Source organism: Synchiropus splendidus, chromosome 10 (genome assembly GCF_027744825.2).
Source record: "Synchiropus splendidus isolate RoL2022-P1 chromosome 10, RoL_Sspl_1.0, whole genome shotgun sequence".
In the NCBI taxonomy this organism is placed as follows: Eukaryota; Metazoa; Chordata; class Actinopteri; order Syngnathiformes; family Callionymidae; genus Synchiropus; species Synchiropus splendidus.
In genome coordinates, this window is record NC_071343.1 from 22,181,564 (window position 1) to 22,201,529 (window position 19,966).

Genomic DNA, 19,966 nt, shown 5'->3' on the forward strand with positions numbered 1-19,966 from the left:
TCAGGGCACACAATTTCATCCATATCACCTGCAATTTCTTGCAGTCCGAGACAGCAGGGAAAATATCCTGTGGCATGACATGACGCCGGGTCCATATCCTCACATGCCTCCTCCTTTGGCTATAAAAGGGCTAAATAGTATGTTGATGGCGATGATGGTCATAGACCTTCCAGTGTCAAGCAGAAAATAACTCTTCAATCGAGTTCAAGAATGTAGAGTATGGGGGAGGTTGAGTGCAAGGAGGACTGGTGATCTGTAAACTAAATGTGAATCAAGGTAACTCTGAGGAAACTGATATATCAGGTCTGTTCTGGTCTCTAAACATGTGTGAGCATGTCATGTTGTCTGGAGTCCAGGAATGTGATAATGCCTGCAGTGTTGGCCGAGGGTTGCATGATGGTGAACAACACCATCTTACAGCTGCACACATAGATAGTTTACCAGCACACTGTCTTGGGTCATTGACTATGGCATGGTGTCCAATGATGTTCCTGCCACATCTCCTTGTTTAGTCAGGTTGAAACCTGCCTCACCCACAGAAAGCAGCTCATGACCCATGGCATCTGCCTCTAGCTCCATCACTCTCACTATTTCTGCTTCTTCCATTGTACTCCAGACCAACATCTTACCTTTGGCTAATTTAGTGCTTAGGCTGCAAAGTTCCAAGGTGGTTTTCACACGTGACAGTGTGCCAGACATTTGGCAAAATAGCATAAATAATAGTCATACATCTGTATACTTTTGCTCGGAGTGTGTTGGTCATTTGGAAATTGAGTATCAAGCAGTGAGTTGTGTTAACAGTTCTGCAAAACGAGTGCAATGTAGCAGAGGGATTGAAATAAATGTTCATAATTTTTTTTTTTTTCTTTCAAACCTTGAACCTCTCTCTACCACCGTCTGTGACCTCACAGCAAGACAGTTGTCTCAGGTGTTGTAGTGGACTACACCTGGCACTCCAAGATGTCCGTTGGAACTGTTTGTTATATAGAGCCTTTGATTGTGTTGGTAGTCAAAATCATGACACAAAGAACCTATTTCACAAAGAACCCCTTTTCTTGTCCAGACACTGGTCGACTATTTTTTTTCTTTCATGCTTAATACTTTGTTTGCGCTGTTGTGCCATCTAGTGGACAATTAGAGTAAACACAACACAGAAAGCGTCGACCCTGGCTGCGTGAGTGACGCGGGGTTTTGAGGAGTAAAGGCACAAAATAGGCTCTGTCCGCGCCGCTGTTTAGGGGCTGAAATGACTGGACTAATAAATCAATAAATCATACAGCCGAACTGTCATATATAAAATGTGAGGAGTATGGGGCGATCTATGACTGTCAACGATACTGAATTACTTGTCATCCGTCATTTGAGTTTAAAAAATATAAAATTAAAAAAAAAAAAAACGCACTGACCACTCAGCACACAATGACAGGTATCCGTGAATATTTCCTTGTTGCTTTCTTCAGCTCCATAATGATATAAACCACAAATACTTCCTGCCAGTCAGTCAGTTTTGATAGCAGAACTTCCTTTAGGGAAGGCATCTCAAAACAATCTGCCACATGAACTCAAGCTTTTATGAGCCATCCATGCACTTCAGAAATTTTACACCATATGTCCAACCTGCCCTGTACTTTTTTCTCCAGTCCATTTTGGGGGATTGCAATAAACCTTTGCTTCCAATAATGTCTGACGATTGTTGTGGTCAGCCAATCTTTGTTTTGTGTCACGATGTAGGCTAATTTTGAGATGCTTTGTAACTTGCATACATGCATGAACTCCTGTTGACTCCCGTTTTAATTTTTTTTCCACCCATTCTTCTATATTTTTTCATATATTTAAGCAAAAAAAAAACCTGATTATTTACGCCTTGGCAAGACGTTAGTTGTATTTCAACACGTAATGTAGTGACCATATGGGGTCACACTCTCAAATGTGAGACTGACTGAGGAACGGTGTCTCTGTTTCATAAGTTTGTCCTTGTTCTTGTGTCTGTGTATGTTCTAGCATTCCTTCCTTCTTTTTCTCGCTGAAATGGCTAATCTTGTTGTATTACTACAAGATGGTGCGGCAGTGTCCCTAAATCTGGCTAGATTGAGCAACATCATAAAAACACAAAGAACAGTACCGTGGTGGTAAATGGGGCTGGGTGATATGACCTCAAATCAAATCACGATACATTGGGCTTGTTTACTTCGATAACAATATATTGCACGATAAGTGTCACAAATAGAAGCACAATTTGCTTCCAGACTTGTACTGCAGTTATAAATCTCACTTAAAAGAGCAAACTCACAGTTAATTCAACCATCAACCTTGCTTTCAGTTAATGCATTATCCCACTTCTATATATTATATATCTATATTTATATATATTATTTATATATATTTAGAGTATTATTCATTCATGTTACTCTCTATGTACACAAAGCTGTATATGGAGTTCAATTGCAATGTGCATGGACAACCTCTTGCAGTAATAGTTATAGTTATAGTTGGGGATAAATTTTGTAAATCGTTTCAGCGATCGTTTCAGGGAGCCAGCATCATAACAACAGACCTCCACTCACAGACGCAGGCTGCACAACAAAAACTATTAGGATCTGGATTTAAGCAACTTCCATCCTATTTCCCCAGAGTACTGCACCTCAGAACAACCTTCGATCATATTGATGGTGTTAAACTAGCATCTACTAACCTCAGAGGAGGAAAATTACCTTTCTTCTCCTTTTGAGTGCTCACTTAGTGCTACGCACATATTCATAGAACTGCAATTACATTCAGATAACTACTACTGGCCGACTCTTAGTCTCTGGATTGGTGTTTTTGTCGTTATTAGACTGAGTGGTTCCATTAGGGTTTCTGACACGGTTGTCTGCCTTGGTTCTTATCGCCACACGCAGGTCTCCCGCTATGCTGGCGCCTCGGTGAAACACCATGGTGAAAATGGTTGGATAATCGACAGTCATCCACTCTGGTATTCAAATAGGGTTCACTGATCGCGGACACACTCCCAAAGCTTGTTTATATTGTGGTCAACCGGGCCACATCATTTGTGTTTGTGGTTTCCAACAGGGGGCCACAATTTTCCTCACAAGTCTGGCGCCCCTTTCTACAGGCCCTGGGGGCAGCTCCCAGCCTAACGTCCAGCTACCACCCTCAGTCTAATGGGTTAACCGAAAGAACCAATCGAGATCGGCCTTAAGATGCGTGTCTGCGCAGGATCCCACCTCCTGGTCCTAGAATATGGAAAACGCTCTCACCTCATCCTCCACTGGCATGTCTCCTTTTATGGTCGCTTACGGTTACCAGCCTCCACTTCTTTCCTCCCAGGAATCAGAGAGCACCGTTCCCTCGGTGAACCACCTCCTGCGACCTTGCCGGGAGACCTGGTCCCGCAATTGGTTCCCCTCTCCCGTACCTTAGACCGCAACAAAAGAGTGGCAGACTGGAGCAGGATTCCTGCCCCTTCGTACCAACGGGGCGATAAGGTCTGGCTCTCTACTTGTGACCTGCAAATTCCGGATGAGTCCCAAAAGCTGTCAAAGTGGAGAAGATCATAAACAAGACTACAGTCAGACTAAAGCTACCTGATTCCCTCTGCATCCATCCTACATTCCACATTTCTACGTCTCATCTCCATGCAGCCTCTGAAATCCCTCCTCCCACCCTAGTCCAAGGAGCGGGACTGTATCCCACTCAAGGAGCAATGTAGCAGTTCAGTAATCGTGGATCCAGGATTATCCAGGATCCAGGTCTTAGACCCCAGATTTTTTGGGAACTAGGAAGTATGGCGAGTAAAACATCTCGCTGTCCCCCTGTTTTGTTTTGGACACTGCAACCTCTAACTCGTGGCACTACCCCTCCCTCACTAAATATCGATTTGACATCTGCACTTGGACTTGACATCTTTGGAACAAGGGGGTTGTTGGCATAACTGGAGACCAAAACCCTCAATTTCATCAAAGTTCCGTTCATCCATAGTGAGAGGGGACTTCATAATTTCACCCATTCTGCGTGAAAATCTGTTAGTGGAGGTGCAGAGTTGTCCAGGAGGCCCGGCTACCTTGTATCTAAAAACCAATATGGAGTCATTACCGATATTGGAGATTAGCGGTGGGGATGGGCTATCAGCCATTGTTGTCGTCCCCGTCTCCTGTAGCAGATCTTTTACTTATTAGGTAGAAGCATGACCTGTCTCTGGTGTTCAGATCCCAAGCAACCCTTCATTTCTTCTTTTCTGGTTCAAGCCTTCAGTAGTTTCAGGTTGCTCTATTGTGTGTGGGCCAGCAGACACAGCTCTCACGTGTTGCTATTGCCCTCTCTGATACCTCATTCAGGAAGCACTTAAAATACAGAGCAGGTGTGTATGTGTGCTGCTGCTGTAAACGCACGCAGGCAGCAGGTCATGTGGCTGCATGTGTTTTCCTGAATGATGCTGAAGCCACGTGCTGAAGCTGATGGCGATGTGCACTTGCAGGAAACGGCTGATGCCGGGAAGCTCAGTTATACAACAATGAATAGAGGAGGAGGAGTACATGCAGAAGAGACCTGTTAAGCACAACCAGTAATCCGCTGCTATTATACCCATCCTCTTATTTGGGTGCTTCATGAATGAAGCTCAATGGGGTTTAAGTCTGGAGACCAATGGGGTTTAAGTCTGTCCACTCCATGTTTTCTTTTTTCGCAAGATAGTTCTGGCATAGCTTGGACTTATGCTTTGGGTCATTAGCTTGCTGTAAGATGAACCCCTGACTAACTAGACACATACCAGAGGGTATTACATATATATATATATATATATATATGTATATATATATATATATATATATATATATATATATATATATATATATATATATATATATATATATATATATATATATATATATATATATATATATATATATATATATATATATATATATATATATATATATATATATATATATATATATATATATATGTTGAGACAGGTTATTGGGTGGTCGTTGGTGTGAGGGGGCCCTTCTGTGGGGTCCCGTGCATTAGCAGCTGGCTCATCTGTGCTGCTAGGTGTTCACGTCAGCTTCCTAAGCCAGTCCACTTGCAACTGAGCATCGGTCTTGTGTGATGCTTCTCTTTCCCATATGCCTCTCCAATACTTTTACATCTCAACTCTCGGTGGGTTTGGCTGGCTGCTGTGTCTTCCCTGCTACTGGGAAGACACCCTGGCTGCTAGAGTAGAGAACATCTTGTTTGTTGTCCTGGCCTCTACTTCCTGGGTATATCTTTTCAGATGCGTGGCCAGAGCCTTTGCTTGGCAGTTTAGAGTGCTTCAGGTATGAGCTTGTTGTTGTACTTTTTGGCACCATGTTCCCTTTCTGCAGTTTGTAGGAATATACACCTTTATTGTATCTTTCGTGTGTTTGTTAACTTGTGAGAATTAATACTAAAAACCCACAAGTTAAAATAAACAAAATGTATTCCCTGACAGAGGAGTCTAACGTATTCCCTAACAGAGCTCTGAGTCCACAACTATGCCTGACCTAGCCTTAGCACCAGTGGTGTAGAGTGACAAAGACTATCACTGACCCTGACCCTTTTAATACACATTTCAGTTCATCTTGGGGTGTAGTCTCCACTGATGGATCCTGGTCTCTTGTGGTGCCCATTGCCATGGTGCCAAAGCTGATCTGTGTCAACACCCCTTGGTTTGGAGCGATGTTGACGAATCCTCTTATTGTTGCTCATTTTCTGGCCTTTTTTTGGGTGGAAAGCTGTGAACAGATAAACCGGTCCACTCCTCTGATAGGCTTGCTTTTGCTGGTTGAATGACTCGTCCCATCTCTGCCTGGCTCTGCCTGGCTCTGCCTGGCTCCATAATTCATCCTCCTGACCCATCGCTGTCCAAGAGGTTGCTTATCTTCGACATTCCTCCAGTTGGCGGAAGGTAGATGTTTTTCCCCACAAACTAAGGCTTAGATCAGGCTGTTTGGACTGGTTCTGGGTTGGATGTCTCCTGGGTCCCTCCTTAGATCTGGTACCAGGTGATTCCTGCCTTTCATAACTCACTCTTCCATCCACACTATCCTACACACGCACACACCTCTCATACTGGATCAAATTGAGGTTACCTTACCCATTATCATCTGTTGGATTCAATCTTTTTATTAGACAAAGCATTATAAAACAGTTTATTCAATAGCAGATAACTCGATGAATATGATCGTAAGTAAAATCTCATGATTCCCACAAGTTCCATTCGCTGGCTGTCTCTGTGTTGCCTTTATAATGACAATAAAACCAATGCTGACTGTTGCTGTACTTTGAGTCAGCTTGTTGGTCTCAGTGACGGTTTTAGTAGAGATGGTTCTCCCTAAAAAACGAAGAACCACCCCTCCTAGTAGATCTTTCGAAGGTCATTGGCTTTGGTATTCTTCAGAGGCTCCGGGTTTGGACTTGATTTTCAATCTTCCTTCTTCCTAGCTCTTGTATTGGTCCGTGGCTGCCCCTCACCGTAGCTTTGTTGCATTATTTCATTGATCTCTAGTTGTGATAGTTTTCTGTTAGGGATTTTGGAACACTGGGCTAACCAGCAGTTTCTTTGTTAACCTTGGTACTGAGTTTCGAAGTGAGTTTCACAGGTCCCACATTCGTCCCATATATCCCCTCTCTCTGGAGTTGCTTGTGTCGTAGCATTTCATCAGTTCCATGTTCTCCACTCTTGTCCACTTGTGTCTTGTTCCAGTAGCATATTTCTCATTAAGCTATACTTCCATTTTTATTGGAAATCTTTCTTTAGCAGAATATTTAATTTGTTGTAGTTTGAATTGCTAAAATTTTAGTTCAATCTCAACACAGGTAAGTTCATCGAACGGTATAACAGGTACAAAATGCTGTTTCAGAGTCAAGTATTTGGTTTGGAATTAATGAGTTATTCAGGTTGTTTAGGTTGAGAGGAGCCCAAATGCTGTTGATAAATGACTCCAGAGAGATGGGCAAACTGAAAAGGTTAACATGTTAATAGTAAATAATAAACAAATTCATAAGTAATTATGTTGAACCCCCAAAACTCCAAGTTCAAAATGATTCCAGACAACAAACCAACCACAGAACCCAGAATGAAAAACAGATCGAGCGAATTCTGAAAATCAACAAGAGACACAGTGGCCGGCGCACTGTCATGACGACAAAATGCAAGCAGTCACCAGGGGAACATGGTCACAAAAAATAAGTAAAAGAGAAATGAGAAAAATGAGAATAACAGAGGTGCACCACACACAATGTGCTCACCTTTTCTCTCATGCCCCTTTTGGACATGCATAGTAATTCATCCAGGGACAAAAAGTTAGCAATAATCACAAGAGGAACAAAGAGAATAATATTATGATAGCAGGATAAATTGACATAGCACTGCAGCCACTGAGACGATGAAGACACAAGCCTGCTGGTGTATCCCAACAGTGGTTAGCCCTTAAGGTCTAGCAGATTGAGAGACAGAAAGTGAAATGAGAAATTAAAATCCACAATAAATGCAGAACATGACATTGTTTAGTTTCAGTGAAAGCACCTAGCTTTAGAAGTCACTCTGAGAGGTGCTATATGTACAAATAATAATACTGATAATGCCAAATTTGAATGCAATTTGAGTTGGACATTTTTAAACATGAAACAAATGTCCTTCATGTAGTTGATGCGGACAACAACTGTAACTGGCTCACATGAACCTGCCTGAGATGAGTAATATTCAAGCTCATAAATTGTTATGATGCAAGTACCTCACATAATGACAATAGTGACACAATGTATTTTAGTATCAACGAAAACTTAAATCAATTTGGAGATATCATAGAGGCATTGCTTATTAATATTTTCCTCTATTTCCAGGTTGATTGTTGGTAGTTCCACATCAAAACTTGCAATTAATGGATGGAATGGTTGTAAATGGGCAGATTTTTCAATTCAATGTTATGAAATTGACTGGCTGTAGAATCAAAAACCTGCAGGTCTAGTCTGCAGAAGAACATTCAAACCGTACCAACTTGAAGAATGCATCTTTACTCTGACTCTTAAGCAGAGCTGAAGTCAGATTTGAAAAAAAAGTCATTAATTGCAAGTCAATTCACCTCGATTAAGTCTGATTAATTGAGATAAAAGAAATGTAATCCATTGATAAATGTATCCAAGTGTAATCAATTCCTCAGATGAACATATCAAACACCCAACTCCTATTTGGCCTTTATTCAGGAGAATGTGCTGAAGTCAGAGGAAGACTTGGCTTGTGTTTGAGCTTCTGATCTGAAATCGTGACAGTGCGTTTGGAATTTGACACGTGACTTTAATTTAATTCTGACATCTGACTGTGTGTGTGTGTGTGTGTGTGTGTGTGTGTGTATATAGCCAATATATGCTTGTATATCTATCTATCTATCTATCTATCTATCTATCTATCTATCTATCTATCTATCTATCTATCTATCTATCTATCTATCTATCTATCTATATATATATAGAGATATATAGATATATATATAGATATATATACAAACATGTATTGGCTTTTGTGTGTGACAAGGGATATTGTTGAAGATCTTTTGCAAGGGATCACTATAAAAAGGAGTATGTGACCTAAATGCCTCTTTGTACAACACTTACGAAACATTTTGAAACCAGTTTATCTTTTTTTTTTTCCTTCAGAGGAGGAGGCAGAAGTACCTATTGCCTTCTATTAAGGCTCCAGGTCCTGTGCCAGAGAATACAACTCTTCTGTCCCGTCCTACTCAGCTCTCTGAACGGGGTCAGATTCATAACTTCTTGCAAGGCAACTTTGTGACAAGTATCTAGCCAGACCCTTTGGTTTGTTCGAGTCAGTTGTTGTTACTATGTCCACACTTTCCCCTTAAAATGCCTGGAAATGAGTAATAGTGCTTATATAAACCATTACATAAATGAATGAACTAGTTCTCAGTGTGGTTTCAATTACTTGACCTTTAAGATGACATGAATGCAACATTTGTGCCTTCGCGTTGATTTAAAAGACGTATTTTAATAAGGAAAATACGAAAAAAAGTTGCAAAAAGACTGTTGTTGTCATATTGTGTGTTGTCAATAAGAGGTTATACAATAGCATTGCGTTATATAAGGCAGACAGAAGTTAGCCAATAGTTGCGCTCCTCGTGCGTCACGTGACACGCTGTGCGCTTTGCCTTGGCGAATCGTACAAGAAAACTAGAGTGGTTGCCGAGTCGAGGCTAACTGGCTGGCGACACCTTGCTTTACCCTAGCTATAAAGCACGGTTTTCCATGGGCGCAATGCTCCAGCGATAATATTTTCGTATATGGAATCTAATTTGTACGACGGTGGAAGGAGAACTTGTCTGAACGATAGCGGTGAGCGGCGTTTTGTGGTGAGGGGGTTAGCTAGTCTCTTACATAAAAACAACCCAACAGAAGCCTTTCGTATGCGAGCTCGATAGCGTTAAACACACATTTCGTGTTTTACATTCTAATATACATATCATGAACATACGCGTGTCGTATAAAATGCGATTTAGTGTTGTACACAGAATGCTTTTTAAGCTTCTTACTTGGTAAACCCAGAGGATTTTACCTTCCGGGCTATCGGTTAGCATAACTGTCGGAATAGTTTGGTTTTTTTAACGCCAGCGACGGAGATTCCCCAACTTTTGTCCTCACATTAAAATGATGGACAAATTCTCATCAAGTGATCCCATATAGTGTCCGAATCTAAGCATTTACCCCCAGCCTTTGGCGTAGTTGTGCGCAGGCCGTAGCGTTAATGGGACTTTGACACGGAGGCGCTGTTCCTACACATGCGTCCTGTTTGTTTTGAATCCGATCGGGGTTCATTTCTGATGAATAATAGTGAGTCAAGGGTAGATTGCTGTTTGGCCTCTTTTAGGCTAACTATATATTCGTGAAGCATGGACACGGGAGTTATGTCTCACCTGAGTGAGGTGTTCGTCCACCCCCTCTCGAATCCTGGAGCACCTGGGATATGTCCCGAGATGCTGGAGGTGGCCGAGCAGGCCAACCGGGCTGGGGACTTCAGCTTGGCGGCTGAGATCTACAGCTCACAGCTAGCAGACCTCCAGCAACCTGACCGGGGTTTGTGTCTACGAAAGGCAGACTCTCTGGCCCGAGCAGGGCGAATATCAGAGGCGCTCGACTCGTACTGTACAGCAGCCAATTTGAGTAAACTGCACCCCGAGGAGCTTCCCGTTCTTGTGGAGACGATTGCCCGGACCATTCGTGAGAAAGAGCTGGGCATCTCGAGCACCCCAAACGGACAGTTGAACAACAACGACGGTGGAGATGATTTTGAAAGTGATGGGGACTGTGTGGAGGATGAAGTCCTGGACTTGTTCACATGTCGTCTGTGTAAATGTTTGCTGTATGAGCCCACCACTGTGGAGTGTGGACACACTTTTTGTAAACGCTGTATCGAGAATGACTCCATATCGGACTGTGCACACTGCAAACTTAAGTTGACCAAAAAAGATGCATTGCCCAATGGCCGAAGACTGAATGTGGTTCTCAGTGGACTGCTGGACAAACTGTTCTCAACTGAGAGCAAAGCCAGGAAGTTTTGGATTGAGGGAGATGATTTGTGGAAGAAACAGAACCTCGCAGATGCCTTGGAGAAGTACAATGCAGCTTTGGATTTAGGTAAGAAACGTGTTTGCTTCTAAAATGTGTGCAGTGAAATATTGAACCAACATTGCTGTGAAGAGTGAATGTGACCTACTTTCCCTTACCGTATGTCATTCCCGGTGTCACCAGAGTGTGGCGCGATTTCCCCATTACTTGGCTCTGAGCAGGTCGTGTGTTATATGACCACCCTCAGATGTTACCTAAAATAATCTTGTGCTCATACCCAATTCATTTTTCTTACATAACTCTCATGGAACGGATGAAATCAGGTTTGTGTGTCAAGTACCCCACAATGTAACATATAATTGTTCTTTTGTTCTGTAAGCTATTACATGTTCAAATCATCTTTGGTTATAACCCCACCTTACTCTCTTACAATTATGATGACGTTTCATAACTTATGTATCACAAATGTCTTTGGTCATATGTGGGTCAAACTGGCTCTTTGTGAATGGTTGAAGCGCACACTGACCCCTTATGTTATCCAACTGAGACTTACACTGTATGTACAGAACTCAATGTTCTGTTGGCACCATTCTCTGTGTGTTTAATTTATCACAGGTCTCGTGTTGCTTGACCTCTTAATCTTGGCCCTACATACTGGTGGTTCATTACTGACTAATTTAGTGTCTGCATTATATAGATCCATTGGTAATCTTGGTTTTAATTGTTGAACATATCAGGTATGTTCCATTCTATCCCTTTTAGAGGGCACATCCTCAGTCATTTTCAGGTCTGAATGAACAGTGTGTATGAATCAATCATGCTACAGATTAGTAATAGGCAGCCGGTGTTTTCCCAACAAACACATTGGGAGGCCTTCTGGTGTCTTTCCGCTTTATGCCACTCTCGAACACATGATCATGATCTGTTGTAGTGGCTGAGTCATTACAACATGTTGGTATTATGTTTCTTTGGCTGAATCAGACAGAATAATGGCAAACTATTATTATTAATAAGTCAATCAATCAAAAATAAAAAAAAAATTAAATTGTATTCTTATGAAACAAATGAGTCGGAACAAGTTTTATCTTTATTCTGATGCTTCAACTGGTATTTTAAATAATTGTTTTTCAATCTTTATTAAGTCACAACGTGCTTTGTTCATTGAAAAAAATCCCAAGGCACAACACCACAGGAACCTTGGCCAAAGCGCAATTGTGCTTAGTCAAAAGTCCTGTAGAAAATCCCTTTTAATTTGTGACACCCAGGTATTTTGGCATGCTACTGGCAGAAACAAAATGCAGAAAGTGTTTTGATGTTGCCAGAAAAGGATGGGTAATATGCCAAATATATACCATGATTTATTAATTTACTAAATACCTGTTTCAATTTTTTTGAAAGTTTCTGGTCAGTGTTAGTCATACTTAATTCTAGTTTGCGTAATTCAGGACAAAACTATTACATTCATTCTATCTCTCATCACATTTGTTTGCGTCTCCATTTTGTAGCCATCTTCAACACCACAGAGCAAATTTTGATAGTTTACGAGTGTCAAAGTTTTGAAAGGAGACGTCATGTTAGCTGTTAGCTCTGTTACCTTTGCGGTGCAGTCTGACAAGGAGCACCCCATCATTCTGATGTGAAGGTGTATGTGGTGAAGTTAGAGTTGCGTCATGTTTAATAACTCAGAGTTGCACATTTGACCAGCTTCTTTGCTGTGAGTATGTTTGGAGAGGAGCACCTAGCGCCGCTGAGCTGCAAGTGACGGACATAGAGCTATAGTGTATAGAAAGAATGCAACCAACTCCACATAATCTCCTCACATTAGTAGATCAGCAACATGCAATAATTGTTCATGATTTAATGTCATCTTATCGCCCACCTCTATCTGGACAAATTAGGTGAAACTGGGCCATTTCCAATGGCACACCTTACTGAGACGCTGTCTCAAATTGTATACTCAGTACAGCAAATGTAATAACTGGAGTATTTACCCTGTTATACCCTGAAAAAGAATCAAGTTTGTCCAAAAAACGTCATAGATATTGGAGTGTACATGTCTTCTTCACTACTTCAGCTAGGCATTGTATGTGTTTTATAGCAGTTGTTAAAAGTAACTGAATCGTGTATTCTGAATTTGTCTCAAATAATACATTAAAGTTACCCACTTAAAACATCCTATTTAAGATTGTAGGGGTAGCTGGGACTTTAAACAAGCGAGCCATTAAATATTAATTAACTCCTATCTAAGATCTATTGGGTCGTGTTTCACTTAATGCGTGAAGCATGTCAGTTCGCAATGACTCAAAATAATTTTGACATGTAAAGGTTGTACAATTCCACAGTTGCAGTCCATGTGCCAGTTGTCTGCTTGGACTTTCAACCGTCCTCATGATGTTTATTTTCCCAATTATAGTTTTACAATAGTTAATGAGCCACTAACAAACATCAAATGCCACTGAGACAACATTTGTGGATTTGTAGGCGTACAAGAGCTTGTGATGTTTTGTGGTTATAAAATGTGTTACAGGTATTTTGATGAGTTCTTCCGGCTATCAGCTTCCCTGGTCTTTGGGATGCTTAACCCATCAAAGTTTAAATGTTATGAGTGAACAAGGCTGCACTAAAACGTAGTGTAGCCAGAAATTGACCAGACTTCATTTTGATCATTCATATGAAATGTTTTAGAAAGGAGTCAGAAGGATGGTTTTGTCGGTTGAAACGGCACGTGATTTGACCTGGTGTCTTTGAAATGTCTATATAAAAACATTCTATGATTTTGAAAAGAGAAAAAGGTTACACAAGTGTGACGTCAGTATCAAGTAGTGATCAAGAACGCAGTGTACAAACTTGGTATGCAAATGGATCCAGCAGGTCTCAGCACGGCAGCAGCTGCTACTCTCTTGAGATATAGTTCACTTCAAATTTAAGTTGGTTGTGCGATTGCTACTGTTGTGAGTGAAAAAACAATTGTGAAGACATAGAAGGACGTATTGGTAGGCGGCTAGATGAGTTGATGTCTATGTTAAGATCTAGGCTTTGTAACGGCATCATTATGTGGCAGCGACCTAGAACATGATGCATTTTAGTGTTGTTGTATAACACCAACCACTGCCCCAACTCAGCGGCAAACACTCATCAGTTACATAGTACCCTTAAATGTGTGTTACATTGCTGGCCTACTTCTGTAAGACCTAGAAAAAACGCCCTTGCCTGTGTGGCAACTGACCTGATGGTATTTATGTGCTCTCCTACAGCGCCCTCTTCAGGCAGACTGCTGTGCCAGCGAGCGGAGCTGTACATGGAAATGAGAGACTTCAGCAAAGCTGGGCAGGATGCCAACAGGCTCTGCAGAATAAAACCAAAATGGACAAAGGTGTGTTTTTAATTAATGTTTTTGTGTTGTTTTCTTATTGCTTTAATTATTTACATTTTTCATGTTAAGCAAACACATTTCACCACCATATTGAATGTATTTTTTATTAGGTTTTGTGTGCAATTCTATAAGTATAGGTAAAACTCGAACATTGTCCTCATTGAAGACACAATACATTGAACTGTGTTTTGTTATTTTTGTGTGTGTTATTCAGGCTCACTACCTAAAAGCCAATGTGTTGATTAAAGCTGGACGCAATGATGAGGCCTTGCAAGAGTACTTGCTGTGTTTGGCTCTCAAACCTGACCTTGGGAAAGTCAAATTAGAAGCCCAGAGGGTAAGAGACTGTTGATGAGTTTAAACTATCAATTCAAGCAAATGAATGTCTTCTTTTTGTGACTATTGTGTCCTGGTGTAAAAGTTTGTCTTTAAAAAGTGTTGCTGTCAATAGCAAGAGTGAATGCACGTGAACGTATGGTTTACACAGTCTTTCTGTTCAGAGCGCTTTTGATCAGATTCTTCATCCTCCAGGTCCTTGGCGAGCTGTTTTCTTCAGTTTTTGAGAATGAGGATATGCCGACACCTCTACACCCTCTGCATGGGGGCATGGCTACCCGTCTCATCAAACCCACTGCCTTGCTCAGGTCACTGAGACCGCTTGCAATGAGACCTGGCTGCTCTTCACAGGTGATTTTACCAACACGCCAAATAGTCAGTTTTAATCCTCATTCATTGGTGATTTTGCGAAATGATTAAATGATGAAGTTTGCCCCTATCACGAAAAGTGACGTGAAACCATTTGTAAACCCATGATGTATTTCTGTTGAAGGCAGAGAGACACTGAGACACTGAGGCACTGAGAACCACATTCAGTCTTCCAGTACATCTAGTGTCTACTGATAAAAGTAATTCACGTTTTTTTCGCTGTATCACTACTTTCTCATCAGTAGTAGCTTCACCACTTTTAACAGTTTTTAATGAAGTTCACTTCTATAGCTTGAGTTTAAGTAAGAACCTTTTTCATTTTACCATATTTATGATTCAATCTACTCGATGTTCTGTAAATGACTCCGAATGTCACATGTACAAATGGAACACATTAAAATATAAGGCTTAGCAGTTTGTTAAATCACTAAATCTATGCTGATAAAATCTACTCCTAAGTTTGCATGAAATGTATATTAAACACAAACTTCAAACAACCAGCATACAATAATTCAACATCCGATTATTGTTTTCCACTGAACAGTCATCTGCCTTGTAATCCCTCATATTCATAAAATTAAATAAAACAATGTTTATTCAATTGTTTTTTGTTATTCGTTCAGCTAAATTGAGCTGTTATGATAAATGGGGAACAAAGCTTTAAACCACGTAATGCTTTTTACTCCAGTGTTACTTAACATGATTGTGTCTGGTTTATGCTCAGGACTCAAGCAAGAGTGGTTTCATGGGTGAAACTTCGTCCAGCTCATTGATTCCCTCAGCTGCCAATGTTGACCCAGAGCATGACGAGAGCTCAACCAAGAGTTTAGCTGATGTGTTGGCTACTCTGCCAGCCCCACCAGGTGGATTGAAGAGGAAGCACAGTGAAGATGAAACCTCATTAGCTCTCATCCCACCATCCAAACTGCTTAGACCAGGTAAGAGATTTTTTCTGCTGTTCAGGGAATCTTGTTTTGAATTGCACCAAGCTTTAGTCACAGAAATACTCTGTCATTTTCAAATACTATACATGGGCCTGATGCTGTGGAACTGCATCTCCTGATATCTGGCCTGCTGTGTATTGCATTACTTGAATGTAGACAGTATGAGAACACATGCATTTGGTCTACAAAAGACAAGACATTTTGTCCCATTGTAGCTCATCTATGTATGTATAAAAAGCTCAACATATTTTTTGCAGAAGGAGAATCCAGTGGCATCCAAGTGGTTGCTGTTTGTGGGAGAAAGGTGGTCCCAGCTGAGCTACTAGACAGTGGAGACTTGGAGTGCTCCCTCTGTATGAGGTGATGATGACCTTTGGTCTTTTATTATGACACATTTCCCGTTCCCGTTGTTTATCACTCCACTGTACTTCATATGGATGATGTATTTTTTATTTTAATTTCTGGTGACTTGTGGGGAAAACACATTTTCTATAAAATTGCTTTGTTTGCAATGTTTAACTTTTCCTCATGGTATTTTATCATGTATGTGACAGACCTGCATCTATCCCTCCTAAACTTGTATGAACTTTTATGTTCTAGATTGTTCTATGAGCCAGTGGCCACTCCATGCGGACACACTTTTTGCCTCAAGTGTCTTGAACGCTGCCTTGACCACAACTCCAACTGCCCACTGTGCAAGGAAAATCTGTCTGAGGTATGAGTGCGTACGTGATTTATTTATATGCAAAATGACTGTGATTTTTGGGTTGCAATTTTCAATCTTTGCTGCCTCAACGTACATGTTATATATGAAATAAAACCATACATTTCTTGGTTATATGTGGAACTTCTGCAAGCACCCATTCAAGAAGCCTATGCTTTCAGATTCTAAATATATTCAATACACTTCCACTAGGATTGTGCATCAATCTCATTGAAATTCATAATTATGTTGTGTCGTTACAGTATCTGGCCACCAGGGGTTACAACAAGACCTTTTTGATGGAGGAGGTGCTTCAGCGTTACCTTGGCGATGAGCTCGCTGAGAGGAAGAAAATACATGAGGAAGAGATGAAGGAACTGTCCAAGTAAGATGTTTTTGTGTTATTCAGCTTTGCATAAATGTGAATTACACAGGGTTTTACGATTATTTCAGAAATCTCAGCGTTACTCAGTGTTGCTCTTCTTTTTTTCAGTTTGAACCAGGAAGTTCCCATCTTTGTGTGCACAATGGCGTTCCCCACCATCCCCTGCCCGTTACACGTGTTTGAGCCACGCTACCGGCTCATGATCCGGCGCTCCATGGAAACGGGAACCAAGCAGTTTGGCATGTGTATCGCCGATGAGCTCAAAGGCTTTGCTGACTATGGGTGCATGCTGCGGGTCAGTTGCTTAGGACAGACAGAAGTTTGTCCTTTAACCCTGAAACGTTGATTCATTTAATTCTGAGCGTTACACCATCTGTGTTTCAGGTTCAAGATGTGAAGTTCTTTCCTGACGGCCGATCTGTTGTGGATACTGTCGGTGTGTCGAGATTTAAGGTCCTCAGTCACGGTCAGCGAGACGGATACCACACTGCCAAAATAGAGTATCTGGAGGACAACAAGGTGTGGCTTTTATGCTAGATTTCGATATTAAAATTGATATGACATCTGCACCATCCTGATCACTGCTGTGTTCTTGGATGTTTTGTTACACCTACTAATTCAGTCCGTTCCACATAGTCCTTAAAATATTTCTCATTTGGTACCTGGGATTTGTGGGTCAACATGTCTATCTGCCTGCTCGCCTGCCTAATGACTTCTCTGACCTCAGGTGGAAGGTGAGGAGCTGGTGGAGCTGCTGAAGCTGCATGACTCCGTCTACGAGCAGGCCAATAACTGGTTCACCTCACTGAAAGACAACATGAAGAGTCAGATCCTTAGTCACTTTGGAAACCTGCCCAGCAAGGACCCTGAGCCACAGGTGTGAAGACCCAGATGGAAGTTGGTTAATATTGATTGATGCAGACTGTATTCTGATTGGAAATGAGTCTGAAAGTTCTGGATGAAGTGAAATATTCTTGAAGTTAGAAGCACTAATTTACACAAGGGACAATTAAATTATATTTAATGTTATTGAAGGAACTTCTTTTTCATAAGATATGGAGCGTTGGAATGAACAGAACCATATTTTCATTCCATCAATACCTTTTCATGGTAGTAGTTAGATTGTGTGCAGTCCCATTCTGTTATAAAATCTAATTAAACTCCTTCTACTGTTCCACAGAAGGAATAATACACTGACTTTTAGACAGGCCTGTTAGTCATGTATTATTCCAGCTGCTGAAAGTGGAATTCACTATCTCTGTAATTATGATGCATTATGAGATAAGGGTCAAGATCTCTTAGTTTTGAATACATTTTGTTTGTTGTGTCCCCCAGGCCAGTCACAGTGGTCCTGCCTGGTGCTGGTGGCTCCTAGCTGTCCTTCCACTGGAGAATCGTGCTCAGCTCACCATCCTGGCCATGACCTCGCTGAAGGACCGTCTCATCGCCATCCGCAGGGTCCTCATCTTTGTCACACGCAAGAGGCCACGGTGATCCCCTGGTCAAGATGCCACATTAGGTCACTTTATTTTGGATGCTCTAAGACTCTGACTTAGCAAGTCTGTCACTCTGGTTCTGTCTGAGCCCGTGACTGACTCAGGCTGCTGACCGGAGCTCACCCCTGCAATGTCTGTCCACTCAGCTCTCTCATTGTCATCTAACTGCTCCAAACCAGTGACCAATCATGGCTTAGCTTCACTACTGATTTGTCAGATGGTAAACGGAGAAAAAGAGTTCCCCACTAACAAAACAATGCCCCCCGCCCTTACAGACACGCACCATTGTACAGATTCAACTCTTCCCTCTGTGAAATACGGTCGAAGAACATAAAGATGAATGTTAGTTTCTCCTCCCAGCAACAAGACCAGAGTCCCCTTGTCAAGGTCAATCTTCCAGATGGAGGTGACTCACGCTGGAGATCCATGCTCCAGTCGGCAGCTGTCGCTTACCTCAATCGGCCTGAAAGAGGGAAAGTCGATCCAGACTTGACAGTGTTTGCTGCCTGATCATCGAAGTGAAATCCAAACGTTGGACTCTGGACCCGTCCTGTCCTCTTGTAGCATATCTATGGGGAAGTCAGCAAGCTCTGACGATTGACTCTTCTCTTTGCTTTTCAAGTCCAACTGTAACACAACAATCTCTGCCTGAAGATGTAAGAGGATGCATCTTGAGCAGTGTAGCAAACTGAGAATATATTTTAACAATCTTGATTTCCCCTCTCTCATTAACATCAGTGTGATTGAGGCCAGTGTGCTTTGCTTGACTGTGTTGCATTTTTAACATTTTCAGATATTCCTTTTATTTTTATGGATGAAAATAAGTATCAAGAGAAAGTGACTTGATAGGAAGATCTGTGAGCTTTGGGGTGGGTATTTGAGGTGTCCAGTGGTCTTTCTTTGGTTTATATGTACATTACTGTCACTCTGAGGCCTTTTTAAATGTTTAATTTAACGTTTCTCGATCTCCTTGTCTTGAGTACTTGTACATGAACACAGCCAAACAGCTGCTCCACTGCGGATACTTGACAAACAGAAAGTTAAAGGGTGGGTTATCAGTCACTGCATATGGAATCTAACAAGCATAATAGTTATTATATAGATGGACCATTTCCTGTAGGAGAGAAGTTGAATCACTCCGTCTCACTCTGATCTGGCCTGCTCAAGTTTTCCAAGAGACTTCAATAAAGCAAGTCTTATTTGACTCTGCACTTCACCTGGTAATCATTAAAGAATGGTAGGAGGTGGAAGTGTACCTCAGAATGTAAGACAGGTGGAAATGCAGGTTCAGTTGGGTGAAAAGTTACAAGGCTTTTACTCTCGAGATCCTGGCTTAAAATGATGGGAGTGGTCTCCCACACTGACGTAATGAATGGGGGCGGGGAAGAAAAATGAAGGAAGTCTTCCTTAATATTGAGGTGGGCAGGTGGTTCTGATGTTGGTGTTCATGTACAAGAGCCCTTGGTCTGTCTGCTTCTCTCTCTGTCCTTCCAAATGTTGGTGACCCCCTTGCAGTCATTTGCTCTTTGTTTCTGGAAACGATGGAGTGGGGTTCACCACGTGCTGCATTTCCCTGGTATGTTTGTGAAGGGAGATCTTGTATAGATATTTTTTATTGCAAATAAAGTAAAAAGTATGCACTTAGTGGTTGTGTTTTCTGTCTTCTTTTGAGAGTTCCTCTCTAATGATGCATTACTTAGGATCTTTTTGTGATGTCTTGTGGTGTTGCTGGGGATCAGTGAGTCAGGTTGCAGTTTAGTTGAC

At 41.4% G+C, this 19,966-nt stretch overlaps 1 protein-coding gene across 1 annotated transcript; it reads left to right on the plus strand.

The window, feature by feature from the left end:
* The first annotated feature begins 9,181 nt into the window (after positions 1-9,181).
* lonrf2 (LON peptidase N-terminal domain and ring finger 2) lies at positions 9,182-19,846 on the plus strand. The gene is made up of 12 exons (XM_053877712.1): positions 9,182-10,665; positions 13,851-13,969; positions 14,184-14,306; positions 14,501-14,656; positions 15,399-15,612; positions 15,876-15,978; positions 16,219-16,333; positions 16,585-16,706; positions 16,815-17,001; positions 17,091-17,225; positions 17,434-17,583; positions 18,042-19,846. Exons 1-12 carry the CDS (start codon positions 9,921-9,923, stop codon positions 18,198-18,200), a joined length of 2,328 nt encoding a protein of 775 aa, XP_053733687.1. The 5' UTR covers positions 9,182-9,920; the 3' UTR covers positions 18,201-19,846.
* The last annotated feature ends 120 nt before the right edge of the window (positions 19,847-19,966 follow it).